This window comes from Oncorhynchus mykiss, chromosome 19, assembly GCF_013265735.2.
Source record: "Oncorhynchus mykiss isolate Arlee chromosome 19, USDA_OmykA_1.1, whole genome shotgun sequence".
Lineage (NCBI taxonomy): Eukaryota > Metazoa > Chordata > Actinopteri > Salmoniformes > Salmonidae > Oncorhynchus > Oncorhynchus mykiss.
The window spans coordinates 37,066,296-37,085,620 of NC_048583.1; the positions used below are offsets into that span (position 1 = coordinate 37,066,296).

General features: G+C 46.3%; 1 protein-coding gene across 11 annotated transcripts in view; it reads left to right on the top strand.

The window, feature by feature from the left end:
• The window catches only part of LOC110497754 (homeobox protein Meis2), a 111,039-nt gene that overhangs the window by 29,707 nt on the left and 62,007 nt on the right, over positions 1-19,325 (top strand). For 10 of the 11 annotated variants that reach the window (XM_036954721.1, XM_036954720.1, XM_036954726.1 and 7 more), the window contains one exon: positions 11,955-12,100. In XM_036954721.1, coding sequence (XP_036810616.1) covers positions 11,955-12,100 — 146 coding nt within the window. The remainder of the gene's footprint in view (positions 1-11,954; positions 12,101-19,325) is intronic. The other variant, XM_036954722.1, reaches the window with a different exon arrangement.

A 19,325-nucleotide genomic window follows, 5' to 3' on the forward strand; every position in this document is an offset into this window, starting at 1 on the left:
CACTATGCTGTCTGAATGGGGACACTGAGAGCATTCTGGGTACACTGATGTGGGTCTCAATGAGGACTTGTTGTTAAGGTTCCCACAAGGCAGGTACAGTATATAGGATCAGGTTATTTTGGCTACACTACTGTTAGTGTGTGAACATTGTGAGGACATCGGTTGTCCTCTTGGGCTTTGTTCCATGGAAGCCCCAAGGCCTATACAACTCCTCACCTCTATAGAACCAGAACATGAAGACTCCTATGTCCTCATATACCACCCCTCTTCTCCTTAAATGATAATGAATGTGTTGTGTGGCCCAATGAAGGACACCAGGCGCTGGTTGTTGACTTGTAAAGGAGTGAGGCATCCTGAGAAGGTGAGGGGTCCTGACAAGACACAAGTGGCTCCTTCTGTTATACAGCAGAATCTGATTTCTCTGCTAGTTGGCTCCCCTGAGCACAAAATCCTGTACTGTATTTCTGTTGATCTCAGCTACTCACTACCCACTCACTACCCACTCACTACTCACTCACTACCCACTCACTACCCACTCACTACCCACTCTCTACCCACTAACTACCCACTCACTACCCACTCACTACCCACTCACTACTCACACGCTACCCACTCACTACCCACTCACTACTCACTCACTACCCACTCACTACCCACTCACTACCCACTCACTACTCACTCACTCCTCACTCACTACTCACTCACTACTCACTCACTACCCACTCACTACCCACTCACTACCCACTCTCTACCCACTAACTACCCACTCACTACCCACTCACTACTCACTCACTACTCACTCACTACCCACTCACTACCCACTCACTACTCACTCACTACTCACTCACTACTCACTCACTACCCACTCACTACCCACTCACTACTCACTCACTCCTCACTCACTACCCACTCACTACTCACTCACTAACTACTCACTCACTATCCACTCACTAACTACTCACTCACTACCCACTCACTACTCACTCACTACCCATTCACTACCCACTCACTAACTTCCCACTCACTAACTTCCCACTCACTACCCACTCACTACCCACTCACTCACAGCCGTATGGAAGATCGGAGGATGAAAAGAATGGAAGAGTAGCTTTCTGAAAGACATGCTCCTCTTCTGTGTACTGTTATGCCATGTAAGAGAAGGAATACGAGTGATACAGTGCGAAAAGCATGAGGGAATGTACCTCACAACTACCTGGTGAGTGTATGTGCATCAGTGTGTTGTGGTGGAGACATAATCTACCGGTGCTTATTGTATGCTCATCTGTGTGTGTGTGTTGGTACAGTATGTGTGTGTGTGTCTGTTAGTAGCATACAAAAGGCCCTGTACAGAAGAGAGTCAGCAAGAGGGGAGACAAAAAAGCAGCGATCATCTAACGGAGCTCCTCACAGGCCTGACTAATTTATGAGGGCAAACTGTACTGCCGAAAGAGAGAGAGAGAGTGCAAAAGAGAGAGACAGATTGAGGGAGGGAGAGTCAGGTGGAGGAGGGAGGAACCGGAGGAAGTTTTCATTGACTCTCCTGAGCAGGACAAGCCGAGGCCCAGGGGGGGATTCCTCTCAGTTTGAACTTTATCAGGGGCTACGCTTAATCAATACGCTATTGGAAAAAGAATTAATTACTAAAGCAGAATAAAACAGCTGCATTTTAAAGCGTGGATTCATCAATTCAGTAATCTCTTGGTTACAGCTCAGGTGCCAGGAGGATCATTCCGACTCCATGTAATGAGGAACTGTGGGAGTTGGAGTTTCCCCTCAATTCTCCCTCCTCCTCCAATCTACCTATCCCTCCACCCCTGTCCAACTGGGGAGGAATTCACAATCACCTTCCTCTTCAGCTGTTTGTCATCCACCTGGCTAGCTTGCTAGCTACCCTTCCTCTCCCACTATATCCCTTTCGCCCATACTCCATCCATCCGATGGCAAGCTCTATCTCTCCCCTCTTCCCCTCCTCCCCTTCCACTTCACCCCTCTCCCCTCCAAGCCACATTCCCACCAAATTCCTGTCTTCCCAGGGATGGGAGATGGGGTTATTGAAGTGGAAATCTCCGGCGTGAAAGCGGGCGGGAAAGGACCATTCCTGCTGCTGTTGGAGCCATTGGGCCGGACATTCCTGTACCGTGGCTGCCTGGGACACCCCTGCTGTTGGGTTTTAAGGGGGGCTTGTTTGGGGGCAGTGCGCTTTGGGGGGGGCGAAGAGGGAACACCCTTGGCGCCAGGGTATCCACACCAGGGTTGTAAACTCCCCCCTATCCCATCACCCCTCCACCCAGTATCTCGGCCCTGTAAACGGCTGCCCCTGCCTCTCCCATAATGGGGGGATTTCTTGGCGGGTCGAGAAGGGGTTATGGGTGATGAATTGGGTTTTTAGTGAGCTCATTAGGAAGCCAAACAGAGTTTAGACTGGCAGAGCAGGGCAGCGGCGCAGTAATCAGTTCTGCTCGCTTTGTTCCATGCCTCCAGGACATTTGTGAAGAAAGAGAAAACGTCACGGCAGTCGGCTGATGAGAGGGCTGCAGAGTAGAGGCTACAATCTGATGGTTGACTTGTTGATTTATACATCTTTTAACTCATTTTCGCACCCATACCCCACTCTTTACCCCACCACCACCAATCTCTGTAAGCCCAGCACTTTGATGCCATTGTCCGTGGGGTGTGGCAGGCCATGCAAGCCAGTAATAACTCCAAGGTGTCCTGCACTCCCAACACAAACTAGCTGCATTTGCTTGTTTGAGTCTGAGGTGTAATTGGGGGTAGAGAATCACTAGTAATGTTGCTCTCATCCTCCTCCTGCTGCCTCTAACACGGCGAGTGATCTGCGTTGCTGTATCACAAACTCTGCCAAAATAGGGAACCCCTCATTCCACTCAATTTCTTTCCTGCTGTTTTTTTGGAGAAGACTTTGATATGGTTCTACTAGGGATTAATAAAGTCATATAGCCCATAGCTAGCAAAACAATCCATCCATGTGATGAGCTGCTTCTCTCTCTCTCCACTCTCTCTCCCTTTCTTTGTTTTCTTTACATTTCTCTGCTCTATTCTCTCGGTTCACGGTCTTATTCAGAGCTGAAAGGAGCAGCAAGACCCCCTATTTTGGGGGAGAAAATGGATCCAGTTTGCTTTGCTAATTTTCATCCTCTCCAATTAATTGAACATGACCCGGTTTTGCTTCCGGGGGGCACCCAGCCACCCATCCTTGGTGGGGCAAGACCTACCCTAGGAAGAGATGAAGTCCCTAGCTCAGAGGCTGTGAGGCACCATGGCCTGTTATTTAGTTTTCTGCTACAGTAATAAAGATATCAAAGCTGAACAGGGGCAGAGAGGACATATGTCATTTTAACCAACCAGGGAGAGAATACCTCCGTCGTGCCAAGATCAGCTTTGGGAAGAAGAGGAGGGCAGAGCAGAGCTGAGAAGGGAAGAAGAGGAGGGCAGAGCAGAGCTGAGAAGGGAAGAAGAGGAGGGCAGAGCAGAGCTGAGAAGGGAAGAAGAGGAGGGCAGAGCAGAGCTGAGAAGGGAAGAAGAGGAGGGCAGAGCAGAGCTGAGAAGGGAAGAAGAGGAGGGCAGAGCAGAGCTGAGGACGGAAGAAGAGGGGGGCAGAGCAGAGCTGAGAAGGGAAAAGAGGAGGGCAGAGCAGAGCTGAGAAGGGAAGAAGAGGAGGGCAGAGCAGAGCTGAGAAGGGAAGAAGAGGAGGGCAGAGCAGAGCTGAGGAGGGAAGAAGAGGAGGGCAGAGCAGAGCTGAGAAGGGAAGAGAGGAGTAAGGCAGCAAGACTTCTAAAGATCTGATCTTTAAAAGTCGAGGGATGCACCTAGATAACCTCTGGGAGCAATTACAGCAATCTGATTTGGGAAAAGCTGAGGAGGGAAGAGAGGAGAGTATTCACAACGTTGTTGTGCGAGCGGCGCAGTGTACAGTGCAGACAGAGAGAAGTTGAGGGGGAACAGAAAAGGTTGGAGTTGTCAGGGAGGCAGCGAGTGTGAAATCTTTGGTCTAGACCCAAGGCCCTTCATTAGGCACTGATCCCTGTCTCTGGAGCGATCTAGGGGCAGTCATGGGCATCAAGACAACCTTTTAGTCCCCCCCCCCCCCAAAAAAAGAGTAGAGGAGCGGTGGGGTGGGTGGTTTGGAGGGCCCCTCCCCGTCCCCTTTGCCATTCATGCAAATTGGATCCTGACATCTGCAACAGCCTGCCTCCTTCTTCTACACATCTTTATTCCATCCCCTTTCGTTTGATCGTTTTTTTTCTTCTCTCCAAGTGATGTTCCTTTCCCACCCCGACTGGATGACAGTCTCCATGAGAGAGTAGCGTTACTCCTCCCAGGCCCAAGTTGTAGTCACAGGCTGAGACTACAGGATGTTATATGAGTACTCTTTATATAGATTCAGTGATATCTTTGTGCAGATAATCACCTTTTATCACACCGAAGGAATCCAGCTAGTTTTCTGTAAAACATTCCCCCTTAAGGTACATAAACAAATAGGAGTCCTTGATCATCCTGCAGGAAACGTTTACACACAGCTGTACTTGTTGATGAAGTGGCCCTAAAGACTTGCTCGGCACAAATGCAAGGTTTGTTGACTCCTAAAATCATCAGCACCAAGTGATTAACCAACTAATGAATAGTAGAGGCAGAGATCTTGGTCGGGGCTACTGGAAAAATCAGAGTCGCAATCAGAGAGAGGGCCAGGAGCAAGAGCCATTGTTAGCCTCTCAAAGGCCCTATTTATGATGTAATGAGAGAACCTGCTACCTGTAACAACACCTAATTACACTGGTAATTAACCCCAGCCCAGAGCCTTTGATAATATGCATAGCCCGGTTCTCTCGAACATCAGGCATATTGGCAGATGATTATTGCCTGGAACCAGAGGCCCCAGTGGCACTAGGAAGTAGAGTGCACTCTCCTTTGTGGCACCAGGAGAGAAGCTGTAGGAGAGTGGTAGTGGGGGGAAAAGAAGGAAGGATGCCTAGTTTTGCTTTTAGTCCCTATTTTGAGTAAAAAGTAAAAGAGCCTCACTGGCTCTAAAAAAATTGGCCTCAGTCCCCCCAACTCCCTCTTTACCCCCTCTCCCTCCCTGCCCCTCCCTCCTCTTATCCTTCCCCTGCCCCAACCTTACCTCCTCTCCATCCCTTTCCCCACCTTCTGAAGTACAGAGAGATGTGCACTGTGGGCCAGAGTAAGAGCTGGGCCTGTGAGAGAAGAATTAGAGAGAGAGAGAGAGAGAGAGGGCCCCAGTATCTGTGGAGAGGCGATAGTTATCTGCAGCATTCCTGGAATGACCGAGAGGTATCTGCCTGACGGCAGGGTTAGGGGGCTAGGAGAGCGGAGAGGGGAGAGGGAGGCGAAGGTGCAAGAGTTGAGCGACCCAACAGCCTTGCCTTGCCTGCTCTCTTGCCTGTTTTCCAGCCTGCTAGTCTGTCTTCCCACATTCAAGGAAAAGACATCTAATTAAAGCTTGTATTCCACTTCATTTAAGGGAACACTTCATTATGTGTTTTTCTGCAGAGACAACTGCACATTACTCCTCATGCACAAGGACCCACTCAGTCAGTCATAACTCGCAGATCACAGACCAGATGCAACTGCCTTAAGATGGAGCTTTACTCTTCTAGGTGTGCATGCAGGCTGGCGGAAAGCTGATCCCAGGTCACTCTGGTTGCAATGGTTCCTCTGGCCTGGTGTTCACCGGTGGTAAAATGGTAAAAGGCAGGGAGGCGACACCTGACTTTGGCGTTCGAAAGGGAGGAGAGCGGTAGTGAGAGGAGAGAGAGTGTAATTGCTGCGACAGGTTTTAGAGCTGTTAATGACTCCTGGAATGGCGCTCCCAATTTGTCACCGTGCTTTGTGTTTACTAAGTTGTTGTTTTATGGTCTAGTGCTTGTTTAAGCAGAGATCAGGGAATAATCACCCGAAAACATCGCTGGCCTTAGTGGCCAACAAACTAAAACAATTCCAAGTAAGACATCTCATCTATAGTGTGGTTCTGAGTGAGAGGGGTGTATAGGGCTTTTTAAAGTATATATAAAACAATTACATAGGAGCAGGAAGATAGAAGCGTCTAAACAAAAAACATTTTGTTTAAGGGATTTGGCATATTGCTAGCATTTTGGAGTATGTTTTTTTATCTGAGGCGTTAGCATATTGCTAGCATTTTGGAGTATGTTTTTTTTATCTGAGGCGTTAGCATATTGCTAGCATTTTGGAGTATGTTTTTTTTATCTGAGGCGTTAGCATATTGCTAGCATTTTGGAGTATGTTTTTTTTTATCTGAGGCGTTAGCATATTGCTAGCATTTTGGAGTATGTTTTTTTTTATCTGAGGCGTTAGCATATTTCTAGCATGCGGTTGGGACTAGAGAACCTGTAATCCCATGGGCAGGCACAGAGCGACAGAGGGCCAACTATACCCCTGCCTGCTGGAGTGTGAATGGAGGTGCTGCTTGTGTGTGTGTCTGTGTGTGTGTATGTCTGTCTGTGTGTGTGTGTGCCCGCGCGTGTGTGTGCCCGCGCGTGTGTGCCCACGTGTGCATGTGCGTGTGTGCGTCAGGAACATGTGGTCCCAGTGCTGTAGAGGGCCCTGCGTAAATCCTGAGTAAATAAAAGGGGGAAAGGCTGGACAAAAGAGGAGCCCCCACTGCTTCCCTTATTCGCAGCCATTTGGGGGACTGAATGTGCTAAACGTCGCTTATGCCGGCTGAAAAGTTGAGGAGAAAAAGAAGGGGAAAGGAAGGCATTAAATCCCGCCTTCTATTCTCTCCTTTCTCTCTGGCCCAGCCTGTGAGGATGGGGGGGGGGGAGGGAAGGGGCTGGAGGTCCAGGCATTGTAGAGACCCAAGGTAAAGGAGGCATAGAGTGCCCCTGTTGTTCCCCCTGTGTCCCTCTATTTCCAATGGCCCGAGCGCTGTGCCCAAAAAAGCTGCCCATCTCGGCCCAGCCTGTTAACCAAGGAAGCCCCTGTCTCTACCATAAGTCCCCCACATCTACTTTGCCCTCTCCTTCTCTCCCTCCCCGGTGTGGCCGAGTCGGGGTGAGCATGCCTGAGTAGCGTTGCTCTGCAGGGGGGGCGGAGGGTTCCGTTGTAATTAGTCACTTTAACCACAGCCTCCGTAAGCCACTGCCTCCACACTCATGCTCCATTACCCTGAAACAAACACCGGAGCCCAGCAGCATAAATCCTCTGGTCAGGCTCTCAAAGCATACACGCTGCCAATCTAGCCATTATCAGGAGCAATCTGCATGAGTATACATAATAGCGTTGCGCTGAGGACAAATAAGTGTGCGCTATTTTAGATGCCCACAATGTGTGGTTTTGAATGGGATTTCTGAGTTATTACTCAGTAATGTATAGTGTGGGTGGACTGGAATGGTAGGGTAGGACATTCTTGTAGTATTGATAGGGCCACAACCTGTGTAACTAGTGGTTTCATAGTGTTCTCAGCCCTGGCCCCTAGTGGCTCCCTGAAGTGCTTAATGCCCTCTAGCCATGAAGAGTGTTCTATGGTGTCATTGTAGCCTTCAGCAGATTGCAGGACATAGTGTAGTGTACGACACCCATTATACTGCGTACACCTGCTATCAGAGACTCAGTCCCTGAATAAGATTTTCTTATTCATACTAACAATTAATGAAATTAATGAATGAATGAAATTGTATTTTTGTGTCAAATCGCCGGTTGGCAACCCATCCCATAATAATTGACACATAAACAATAATTCACTGTGATAATTCAATGATAATTCTTTTTCCAGTGTTCTCTGCAGTGCGCATCGCATAAAGAGTGAGAAAATGTAAGATACAAATCAATACATAATAGTAAACATGTGTGGTGGTAGTAATATATTTATCTTTACAGTCCTTTCCCAGCTCGTTAATGATCTCAGCCCTGAGAGATATCTGAATGCATTTTTAACACCCGACCATTGCTGATGAGAGACTTGATCTGACCGCAATGTTTTCTGTGCCTGCATGGTTGTTTCTGTGTTTGGTTTGTTTACTCGCGTGCCGCTCGCTCTTCATCGCATCCGGACATTCCTTGCAGCCTTCTCTCTCTCTCTCTCTCTCTCTAGCTGTGCACATACTTCCATTGTGAGCACTTTAAGTCATGAGAGAGAGGGGGGGGGGGGGGGGGGGGGGGGGTGGTGAGGAGAGAGAGAGAGAAAGAGGGGATGTCTTTTCCCGTCTCCAAGGGGGCTGCTTTTCCAAAAGTGCCTGGGGCTACACTCCAGCACCTCACCTCCCCCAGGCCCTCTGCCCGCCTCCTAATAGCCATCCCCCATCTGTGTCACACGGGCAGATGATTTTTTTTCTCCACATTTTTTTTTTGTTGCAGAGTGCACATCCACACAGGTTAAAATGCCAGAGTTGCCAGGGAACAGTCAGAAGCCATTAGCGTTTGGGACAATTTGCCCTGCAGCACTCCTTCTCTGGCTCATAAGAAAGGAGTGGGGGAGGATGTAAATCACCAGCTCTCCTTTAGATGTAATGAGGTTGTGTAAGTTGGGCCCTTCTCTTCTTCTTTCTTTCTCTCTCTCTCAGCTTCCTCATTCCTCTCATCCAGAATCATCATTTCTTTGATTATTTCCACCTCTTTGGGCCAGCCTTCACATTCTCTCTGGTTACTGTGTGCGTTGTCTGTGTACACATTGTGCAGATGTACTATATATTTACACGTTTTTTCCCTGTGTGTCATAAAGAGCAGCTCATGTGTAAGACTCCATGACTGTATGCGTTAGGCATACGTACAGTATGTATGCGCATGTGAAAGAGAGAGAGAGGATTTGAAAGCCTGGGAGTCTGATTTCACCCTTGCTGGCCGGGGCAGGAGGGAGTGAGCAGGCAGGGTAATGAAGTGACAGGTCAGTCTGTAAATACGCATGGGTCGCCCCAGCCAGGGGGAGGCTATCGCATTGCAGTGAAAATGGAAACGTCAATAAAATGAATCTGCCAGCCTTTTGGCTACTGTGACTCTATAGGATGAGCCGGATGACTCCCAGCAGGAGATTCATTTGGAAACTAGCTCTGAAAAAAACTACAAAAACTAGAAATACAAAAACACAACTTAAAGTGTAACATTATTTAACCCAAAAGGCAGCATTGTGAAGTGTAGAGGACTGTAGGGTCCACTCTGGTTGCTGGTTTTGTTATTGAAGTGGAAAGCAACACTGGAGGAGTTAGACTAGTCCCTGCGTCTCGGTCACTTTTCTCAGGAAGCCACACACAGTCACGCTGGGGATACAGCTAAGCCCCAGTATATTGTTTTAGGCTTTCCTGAACAAGGATTCGTACTTAGCGTGGGATTTATGGCATTTGATGCTAATGAATGTCCATTCTACAATGACAACGCTCCCAGGCCGGACGCGTCCCCTATACCTATATGTCCTTCAGAAGGCTCAGCCACGTCTTTATCTCCAAGCAAGGAAGGAGGGCAAAGTCGCCTCTTCTGTTTCCCTCTTTCGTGTGGCTCCCACACTAATAATGTGGAAGGAAAACACAGCACAAACACACAGACAGACAGACAGACAGACAGACAGACAGACAGACAGACAGACAGACAGACAGGGGAAATTAGGGAGAGCGAGGAGGAGGGGGAGACAGACAGACAGACAGACAGACAGACAGACAGACAGACAGACAGACAGACAGACAGACAGACAGACAGACAGACAGACAGACAGGGTAAATTAGAGAGAGAGGAGGAGGAGGAGGAGACAGACAGACAGACAGACAGACAGACAGACAGACAGACAGGGGAAATTAGAGAGATAGAGGAGGAGGGGGAGACAGACAGACAGACAGACAGACAGACAGACAGACAGACAGACAGACAGACAGACAGACAGACAGACAGACAGACAGACAGACAGACAGGGGAAATTAGAGAGAGAGGGGAAGGAGGGGGAGACAGACAGACAGACAGACAGACAGACAGACAGACAGACAGGGGAAATTAGAGAGAGAGAGGAGGAGGGGGAGACAGACAGACAGACAGACAGACAGAGACAGACAGACAGACAGACAGACGGACAGGGGAAATTAGAGAGAGAGGGGGAGGAGGGGGAGACAGACAGACAGACAGGGGTAATTAGAGAGAGAGAGGAGGAGGGGGAGACAGACAGACAGACAGACAGACAGACGGACAGGGGAAATTAGAGAGAGAGGGGGAGGAGGGGGAGACAGACAGACAGACAGACAGACAGACAGACAGACAGACAGACAGACAGACAGACAGACAGACAGACAGACAGACAGACAGACAGACAGACAGACAGACAGACAGGGGTAATTAGAGAGAGAGAGGAGGAGGGGGAGACAGACAGACAGACAGGGGAAATTAGAGAGAGAGAGGAGGAGGGGGAGACAGACAGACATACAGGGGAAATTAGAGAGAGAGAGGAGGAGGGGGAGACAGACAGACAGACAGACAGACAGGGGTAATTAGAGAGAGAGAGGAGGAGGGGGAGACAGACAGACAGGGGAAATTAGAGAGAGAGAGAGGAGGAGGGGGAGACAGACCTTTATGCTGCATGTCCTTGTATTCTTCATCTATTTTGCATTTGACTATGCCGCCAGTCGGATCCGTTTTCTTTCCTCTCTTTTTAGTGTTATTAGTTCAAATATTTATGCAAAATTAGGGCTTGTATAGGTGCCCCTGATTGATGCCTCCCCAAAAACAGGAGGACATGCAAGTCTGAATTTTGAGAATGCCGGGGTCCTTCTCAGCGTTAGTGAAGGAGTTTTTCAGATACATAATTTAGATGCCCTCAAGGAAGGCTTTCAAGGCATTTGTGCCCGAGGGCAAGAAAAAATAACTATGACTGTTAAAAGTAAATCATTTTTGCTAATGCACAATTAATGGCCAGAGGAGAGGAGACAGAAAAGGCGAGGGCACAAAGATGGAAATTTTGGTTTAAAGGAGAAAGACTGCCTTGATATGCACTTGTTTTCCTCCCGAAATCAAACATTATTGGACATTAATGCAGGGAGGGCTCCCGAGAGGCGCAGCGGTCTAAGGCACTGCATCTCAGTGCTAGAGGCATCACTACAGGCCCTGGTTCGATCCCGGGCTGTATCCCAACTGGCCATGATCGGGATTCCCATAGGGCGGCGCACAATTGGCCCAGCGTCGTCCGGGTTAAGGGAGGGTTTGGCCGAGGTAGGCCGTCATTGTAAAATAAGAATTTGTTCTTAACTGACTTGACTAGTTAATTACAAAAAAAGGGAGAGAGAGCCGACCCTTCTACTGGCCTGCCATGCTAATCTGCATCAAACTGCAACAATGAACAAACCCAATGCACACCCCACTTAAATTCACAAGCTACTCAATTGGGTGCCCCCGAATGTTCGCAAACAAACTTCTGTGGGTTTGTTTGCGTGTATGAGTGTGTTCAAAAGACTCCGTTCTCAGTCCATCCAGACCCTTTGGATCAGAAAAAAAGCATGACATTATGTCAAGCCTGTGGATTTAATTGACTTAATGTACTGCAGCCCCAATCTTGAAGCCTCCTTGTCGTTTTTTTCCCCTTCTTTCCCTCGCTCTCTCCTTTTTTCTCCTCCTATTGAACAATCTGGAGTGGAATCAGGAGCCTAGTGTTTCTGCTTCCAACCAAAACACTGTCATTAACCCCCATCCATTCCTCTCCACTGTTCTGGGTGTAAGAACTCACCTCTAGTTCTCTGTCTAAAGCAAACCCCTCTCCCTCTGTGCCTAAATCCCACTACTTCTATGCAGGCATTAGTGAAGGCTACTACTGTGTAGGCTATGGCATAGTCCTCCATCTAACTTAGATAACCCACTGGGTTAGCTTTAGCGTCTTATATATTAGGTTTAGCTTCTAGGGTTCTACCTAACCCTTTGTGGTGTTAATGCCAGGGCTTCTTATTAGTCCATCTTCTGTCCTAGGCTGCTATTTAACCCTGTGTCTTGTTTCTGCCTAGGAGATGGTTTAGAGAACAGCGTGGCGTCTCCTGGCACAGGTGATGATGATGACCCGGACAAGGAGAAGAAGAGGCAGAAGAAGCGCGGCATCTTCCCCAAGGTGGCCACCAACATCATGAGGGCGTGGCTGTTCCAGCATCTCACGGTGAGTACCCACATAGTGGAGCAGCCTGTGCACACTGGGGCCGGAACTGTGGGCTGTGGCAGTTATGAAATCTGTCAGCCGGTGATTATCAAGCAAATAACTGTCGGCCTCACGGTAATTGACCATTAATTAACATAAACAAATGTAGCATCTCCTGGCTTCCACGCATAGCCTACAAGCCACTGATGTAGACCTTTGGAACATCTACGTTTGACAAATTTGAATAAATCTATTTAAAATACACCATCACAATAAATCCATTATTTATTTAAGACAGGTCGAAAGAAGCATGATATAAAGAAAATGTAGTTTATTGCAGAAGAACAGAATAGCATTCTCTGATCTGTCTATGCCATATGGCTGTGGGCTACACTAGTTCATTTAGCAGACAAGATTTTCTTAAAATTCCGTGGCATTATTTTATATTATTTTATAGTATGAAGAATACAATTGAACATAGCTGAATAAAATAGAAAGGATGTTTTCTCCAAACGATTTCTGAGGGAGTACGCATACGGCTATTCAAAGAAACACGTCCTCCTATATGCTTAATTTATAGTTATTTATGCAACTTTAGTTGTGATACAAACATTGGACGATATGTTTTTATTTTTAATACATTCCAAGGCTGCATGATGCGACTCTAATGATGATTTGAAAAAAGTTGCATGAAAGGCAGGAGCTCTGCTTTATTTCTTGCTCAGCCTGCACACACTTCATCAGTCTCTCATTCACAATTTGACACTTGATAATATCTCGAATTTCCCAACGGCAGTGATGCTCCCTAAAAAAATACACGCCTTTTACGGCCATTGGCCGCTGTGCCCTTGGGCTGTACATGATAATTATAATTCCCTTCTCCTGGCTGTGTGTTCCGAAGCACCTCTCACTCACATGGCTCTCTCAGATATCTCAATTCTTATTAGCCAATGTCTGTCATGTGATCGGCTTCTTCTCACACGCGTCTATCTCAGCTCCGAAGTAGGCTATAAGTGAAGACAGACACATCGGGGATGCACCTGCTCACATCCTTGTTATTGAATTCCGAGGTGCATATGGAAGATGTTAGAAGAACTGTCCTCAATTACATTTCGTCAGCCAATAAGATGAGTAGGCCTAACGAACAGCAAAAGCACTAGCCTATGTCAATCTACTTCCCCCATAGTTCAAAAGTTGACCTTATTCTGTGCGAGAACTAAATATTCCAAACATAGTCTGGGACAGTTGTGGGATGTGATAGATCCCAAATTAATACAACCGCTCGCCTCCCAATTTATTTATTTTTTAAGCAATGAGGCTGAAGAACGTTTAGCTTAAAATGTTGATAAACTATTAGGTTATTTGTTTACATTATAAGCGCAGCAATGCACACACAGCAGTAGGCTATAAGCACGAGTATTCCAAGATACAATCAATTAGCGGCAAAACATTCTCAAAATGTATCACATATGCAATTATTGTAATGTTTTATTATAAAGGTGTATTTTTACAGTGAAATCATCCCCAAACTTGAAACTCACGCGCCACCTATGTATGCCAGTTAGGCTCTACACCGGTTGTAAAGCGGATGAATGTGTTTCATTTTAAGAAGTTATTTGTTACTTTAGTTGTGATACAAGCCTTAGCGAAACAAACCTTATTAAAACATATAGGCCTATGGGCTAGGCTTCATGAGGTGTGATACAAACCTTATGAAAACATATAGGCCTATGGGCTAAGCTTCATGAGGTGTGATACAAACCTTATTAAAACATATAGGCCTATGGGCTAAGCTTCATGAGGTGTATGGACTATGATTTGAAAAAGTCACCAAAAAAAGGCATGCGCTGTTTCTTGCCTTACTGCACACAAGCTGGGCATCATTCACAAATTATAATATATCATTCACAAGTGATAGGCTAATATTGTCACTCATCAGAGTATTCTTGATTTAACTTTGTCTTTACATAAACTAAATAATATATGCGTGAAATTAGTTTTGATTTAGAGTGGACCATTATCATGCACCTGTCTCAGAGCAGGGGCAGCGGGAAAAAATACATGTAACCTATGCACTTAAATAGCGAATGGAGGACGCTTTTCCCTTGGTTTATTTTCATGCCAGCCAGATAGTAAAGTGATGCAATGTGCTTAATATTAGGAAAGTTGAGAAATAAATATTGTAGGCCTAGCCTATAGAAAGCTGATGGGATCCTCCTCTTTTTATTAGAGGCCCTCAAAACTCTGTTTTCTCATGCAATTGCATAGCCTACAGAATTGTTGTGCAACATAAGCTCATGGGCTCTCTTGAAGTGTTTGATTTGATTTTGAATTACATTTGCATTGATATCAGAGTGATTAGAGGGACCAGGCAGTTGCAAGTTTGGTAGGCTTCTAATGACCATCAGCAGCATCAGAGATTGTAGAAGGCTAATTAACATGACTAAACGGTCACATGGAATTTGCCTGCGGTCATGACTCGTGACTGCCGGTGTGGCGGTAATACGAACACCCGTAACAGCCCTAGCTGGAACAATACCAGTATCGCGATACTCGTTAGTATTTTGGCAAGGAAATATTGAACTTCTTTAGGAAAACAGCCCTAATGTTGGAAACAAACATCCTGTTGTCATCCAGAGTCACATGTATTTATTTTCCAAGCTGTAGCACACAATATTTTACATACAGCAGGTTTCTAAAGGACCAAAGACTTTGGTCTGCTTCTTGTTTTTATTTTTGCCATGGGGAAAAAAAATGCGATATCGTCACAGCCCTAGTGGACACACATCACAGGAGGTTTGATGCACTTTAATTGGGTAGGACAGGCTCGTGGTAATGACTGGAGCAGAATATGTGGAATGGTATCAAATACATCACATACGTGATTTCTATGTGTTTTGGTGCCATTCCATAAAGTCCGTTCCGGCCATTATTATGAGCCGTGCTGCCGTCAGCAAGCTCCTGTGACACACATATACACAAGTGTACACACATGTACATGTACACGTACACAAACGCACACATACACACCTGTCACTGACTTGTCACGCTCGCCTGTCACTCACCTGTCATTGGTCCAGAGTGACCGGGTCAATTCAATCAGACAAAGCTAGTTTGCTCTGCTGAAGAGCCTCTGAGATGTGGAGGTAGTGCTGACGCCTAGCTAGTGTAACATCAGCAGCCCTGTCCACTGGTTTGGCACATACTGCACATCACATTGCCTTTCAATACAATACTGGCTCTGTGTTTATTCTACACTGACAGCTACACTGTTTTTTCACATAAACATTTTGCACAAACATCATCCAAACCGGAAAATGTAGCCTACATCAGTCCTAGCTCTAACTGACAAAAGACTGACATAACACAAGCAGTCATATTTAGCTAACTCTTGGCTGACCGAAACCACAATATGAATGAGCTAATAGCAATTACTATTTACAATTCATCACATCACGGGTGGTCTCTCCATTGATCGAAATAATTGAGTAAAACACTTGTTAAAAATCGAAACTAATCCGACATTTGTGCGCGCCACCACGTTTGTTTTTTCGCATCAGCCAAAGATAAGAAGAGGAGACAAGATAAGTTTAGTCTGTTTGCAGTATGCATGTTGAAGGGGGTGTGTCGTCTACGATCATTCATTTCCCTTCATTCACTTACGGAAGTTTACTCGAAAGATGAGTGAACCATTCCTTCACCTCAATATCCTCTCTAGGCTAGATGGGACTCTACCGTCCCACCTGACCAACATCCGGTGAAATGGCAGAGTGCCAAATTCAAATTAAATTACTATAAATATTAAACTTTCATGAAATCACACATGCAATACACCAAATTAAAGCAACATTCGTTGTTAATCCAGACAATGTGTCAGATTTCAAAAAGGCTTTACGGTGAAAGCAAACCATGCTATTATCTGAGGATAGCACCCCCTCAAACAAACACAGACAATCATATTTCAACCCGCCAGGCGCGACACGAAACTCAGAAATAAAGATGTAATTCATGCCTTACCTTTGACGAGCTTCTTCTGTTGGCACTCCAATATGTCCCATAAACATCACAAATGGTTTGATTAATTCCGTCGTTATATATCCAAAATGTCCATTTATTTGGCGCGTTTGATCCAGAAAAACACCAGTTCCAACTCGCACAACATGACTACAAAATATCGCAGACGTTACCTGTAATCTTTGTCCAAACATTTCAAACAACTTCCCTAATACAACTTTAGGTATTCTTTAACGTAAATAATCGATAAAATTTAAGACGGGATAAACTATGTTCAATACCGGAGGAAAACAAAGTGGAGCGTGCTTTCAGGTCACGCGCCTCTAACAAACAGCACACTTCACTCGACCCTCGTTCTGAACAGGGCTACTTCATTTCTCAAAGGAAAAACATTTCTAAAGACTGTTGACATCTAGTGGAAGCGATTGGAACTGCAAGCAAGGGCCTTAAAATTCTAGATTCCCATTGAAAACTAATTGAAAAGAGAGTGACCTCAAAAAAATGTTTCCCTAGATGGTTTGTCCTCGGGTTTCGCCTGCCAAATAAGTTCTGTTATACTCCCAGACATCATTCAAACAGTTTCAGAAACTTCAGAGTGGTTTCTATCCAAATCTACTAATAATATGCATATCCTAGCTTCTGGGCCTGAGTAGCAGGCAGTTTACTTTGGGCACACTTTTCACCTGGACTTGAAAATACTGCCCCCTATCCCAAAGAAGTTATAACATCTTTGGTCTGACAGACGTTTACGTGACACCCAGATTGCATTGTATAATGTCAACATGGTGCCACACATAGCTGGCAAACAGAATAGCGCATCATAATCAGTACAACCCTCAAAAAAGTATTTTATACACATTACAATCTATGCAATAATCGGAATGCATTATTTGTCACCAGTATTTGAAAACATGTGAATAAAACTGTAAATACATTATGCTCCATACATAGATACATCATATATACATACATACTGTATGCTACTGTACAGTAGAAATGACAACAATATACAGAAAATAAGGCACTTACTTTGATAGGAATGCACACATGTCCAACGTTATTATTTGTTATAAAAACAAACAATGAAGGCAATGCGAGCACCAGCCAGAAAAAGTTTGTTCAAGATTGCGCAAATGTCTACATACATGATCTGCGGAAACACTGGGGAAGTGCTTGGGCTCTCCTCCAAGAGAGAAGTTTGTCCGGCTAAGTAAAGCCTATATTCTGTCCGTTGTTTGAGGTTGAGAGGTTGCATGTTAAGCTGGCTTCTCGCCAAAACACAGAGAAGCTTGTTTGTTTGCCTCACTCTCTCTCTCTTTGCCGAACACTTAAATCAGACAACATCTGACAACGGCTCATTCACTTCAGTAGGCAAAGAGTGACACTACGCCTTGGATTAAATATTCAGAGGACACATTCATTCTGTGGATAGTTTTAGAAATTAATATCTGTGTGTGTGTGTGTGTGTGTGTGTGTGTGTGCTTGTGTTTATTATTAGCGAGGGTCCCTGTCAAGCCACTGTAGAGTCAGGAGTCACTGAACAGTGTTTGTGTGCACTGAGGTGATAAAGCTAGCCAGGCAGCATGGTCCAAGAGAAGGGAGTGTGTGTGTGTGCGGTGGGTTGTCATGTCCCACCGCCCTCTCTGATGTCAGAACATTATCAGAACGGCGGTCTGTATTGATTTTTAACCGGGAGGTCTGATTTCAGGCAGAGAGGTGGACGGGACACACAAGCTGGTGCCTGCTGACCACGTGGCATAGTTAGGATGGACAGAGTGATAGGATGAAGGAGGGATGTATGAATGGAGAAGAAGAATGAGGGAGGAAGGTAGTGAGCCAGGGCAGGTCAGAACCCCAGGATGATCCTGATCCTCTCATTTAAGAGGGTCAGGTGCCCCCCACTCCCTGTGGCTGCGTTGCCCAAAGCCTCTGCCCCCCTGATTACCTAACCAAAGCCCAAATAATGAGTGGCTAGCAAATACGGCCTAATTGAAAGGGCTGTAAATCCATTACATATTGGTCAGGGATAATCAGGAGTGCTTTAATCACTTTTATCTATTCAGGAGCAGTGGAGCTGCAGTACCACCACACAGCACAGCCCTTAGCCTTGCAGTACCACCACACAGCACAGCCATTAGCCTTGCAGTACCACCATACAGCACAGCCCTTAGCCTTGCAGTACCACCATACAGCACAGCCCATAGCCTTGCAGTACCACCACACAGCACAGCCCTTAGCCTTGCAGTACCACCACACAGAACAGCCCTTAGCCTTGCAGTACCACCACACAGCACAGCCCTTAGCCTTGCAGTACCACCATACAGCACAGCCCTTAGCCTTGCAGTACCACCATACAGCACAGCCCATAGCCTTGCAGTACCACCACACAGCACAGCCCTTAGCCTTGCAGTACCACCATACAGCACAGCCCATAGCCTTGCAGTACCACCACACAGCACAGCCCTTAGCCTTGCAGTACCACCACACAGCACAGCCCTTAGCCTTGCAGTACCACCACACAGCACAGTTCATGGCTAGGCTACATATCCTTGGCTGGAGATTTCTCCCCAACCCGCAGAATAGAATGGGCTTTGTTTGGAAGCTGACAGTGAGCTTGAAGTTAGATGGTTGTCCTGTGTGTGAAGGAGGGAAAAAGGGGAAGATAGTGAGGGTTGAACATTTCGGGGGTCCACCTACCAGGGTGGTTAGAAACACACACACACACACACACACACACACACACACACACACACACACACACACACACACACACACACACACACACACACACACACACACACACACACACACACACAAACACACAAACACACGCACACACACACACAAACACACACACACACACACAAACACACACACACACACACACACTTGGTTAATTTGGTGCGCTCATACTACAGTACGTGACCAAAAGTATGTGGACACCTGCTCGTCAAACATTTCATTCCAAAATCATGGGCATTAATATGGAGTTTGTCTCCATTTTGCTGCCATAACTGCCTCCACTCTTCTGGGAAGGCTTTCCACTAGATGTTGGATCATTGCTGTGAGGACTTGCTTCCATTCAGTCACAAGATCATTAATGTGGTCGAGCACTGATGTTGTGTGATTAGGCCTGGCTCACAGTCGGCGTTCTAATTCATCACAGAGGTATGCGATGGGGTTGATGTCAGGGCTCTGTGCAGGCCAGTCAGGTTCTTTCACACTGATCTCG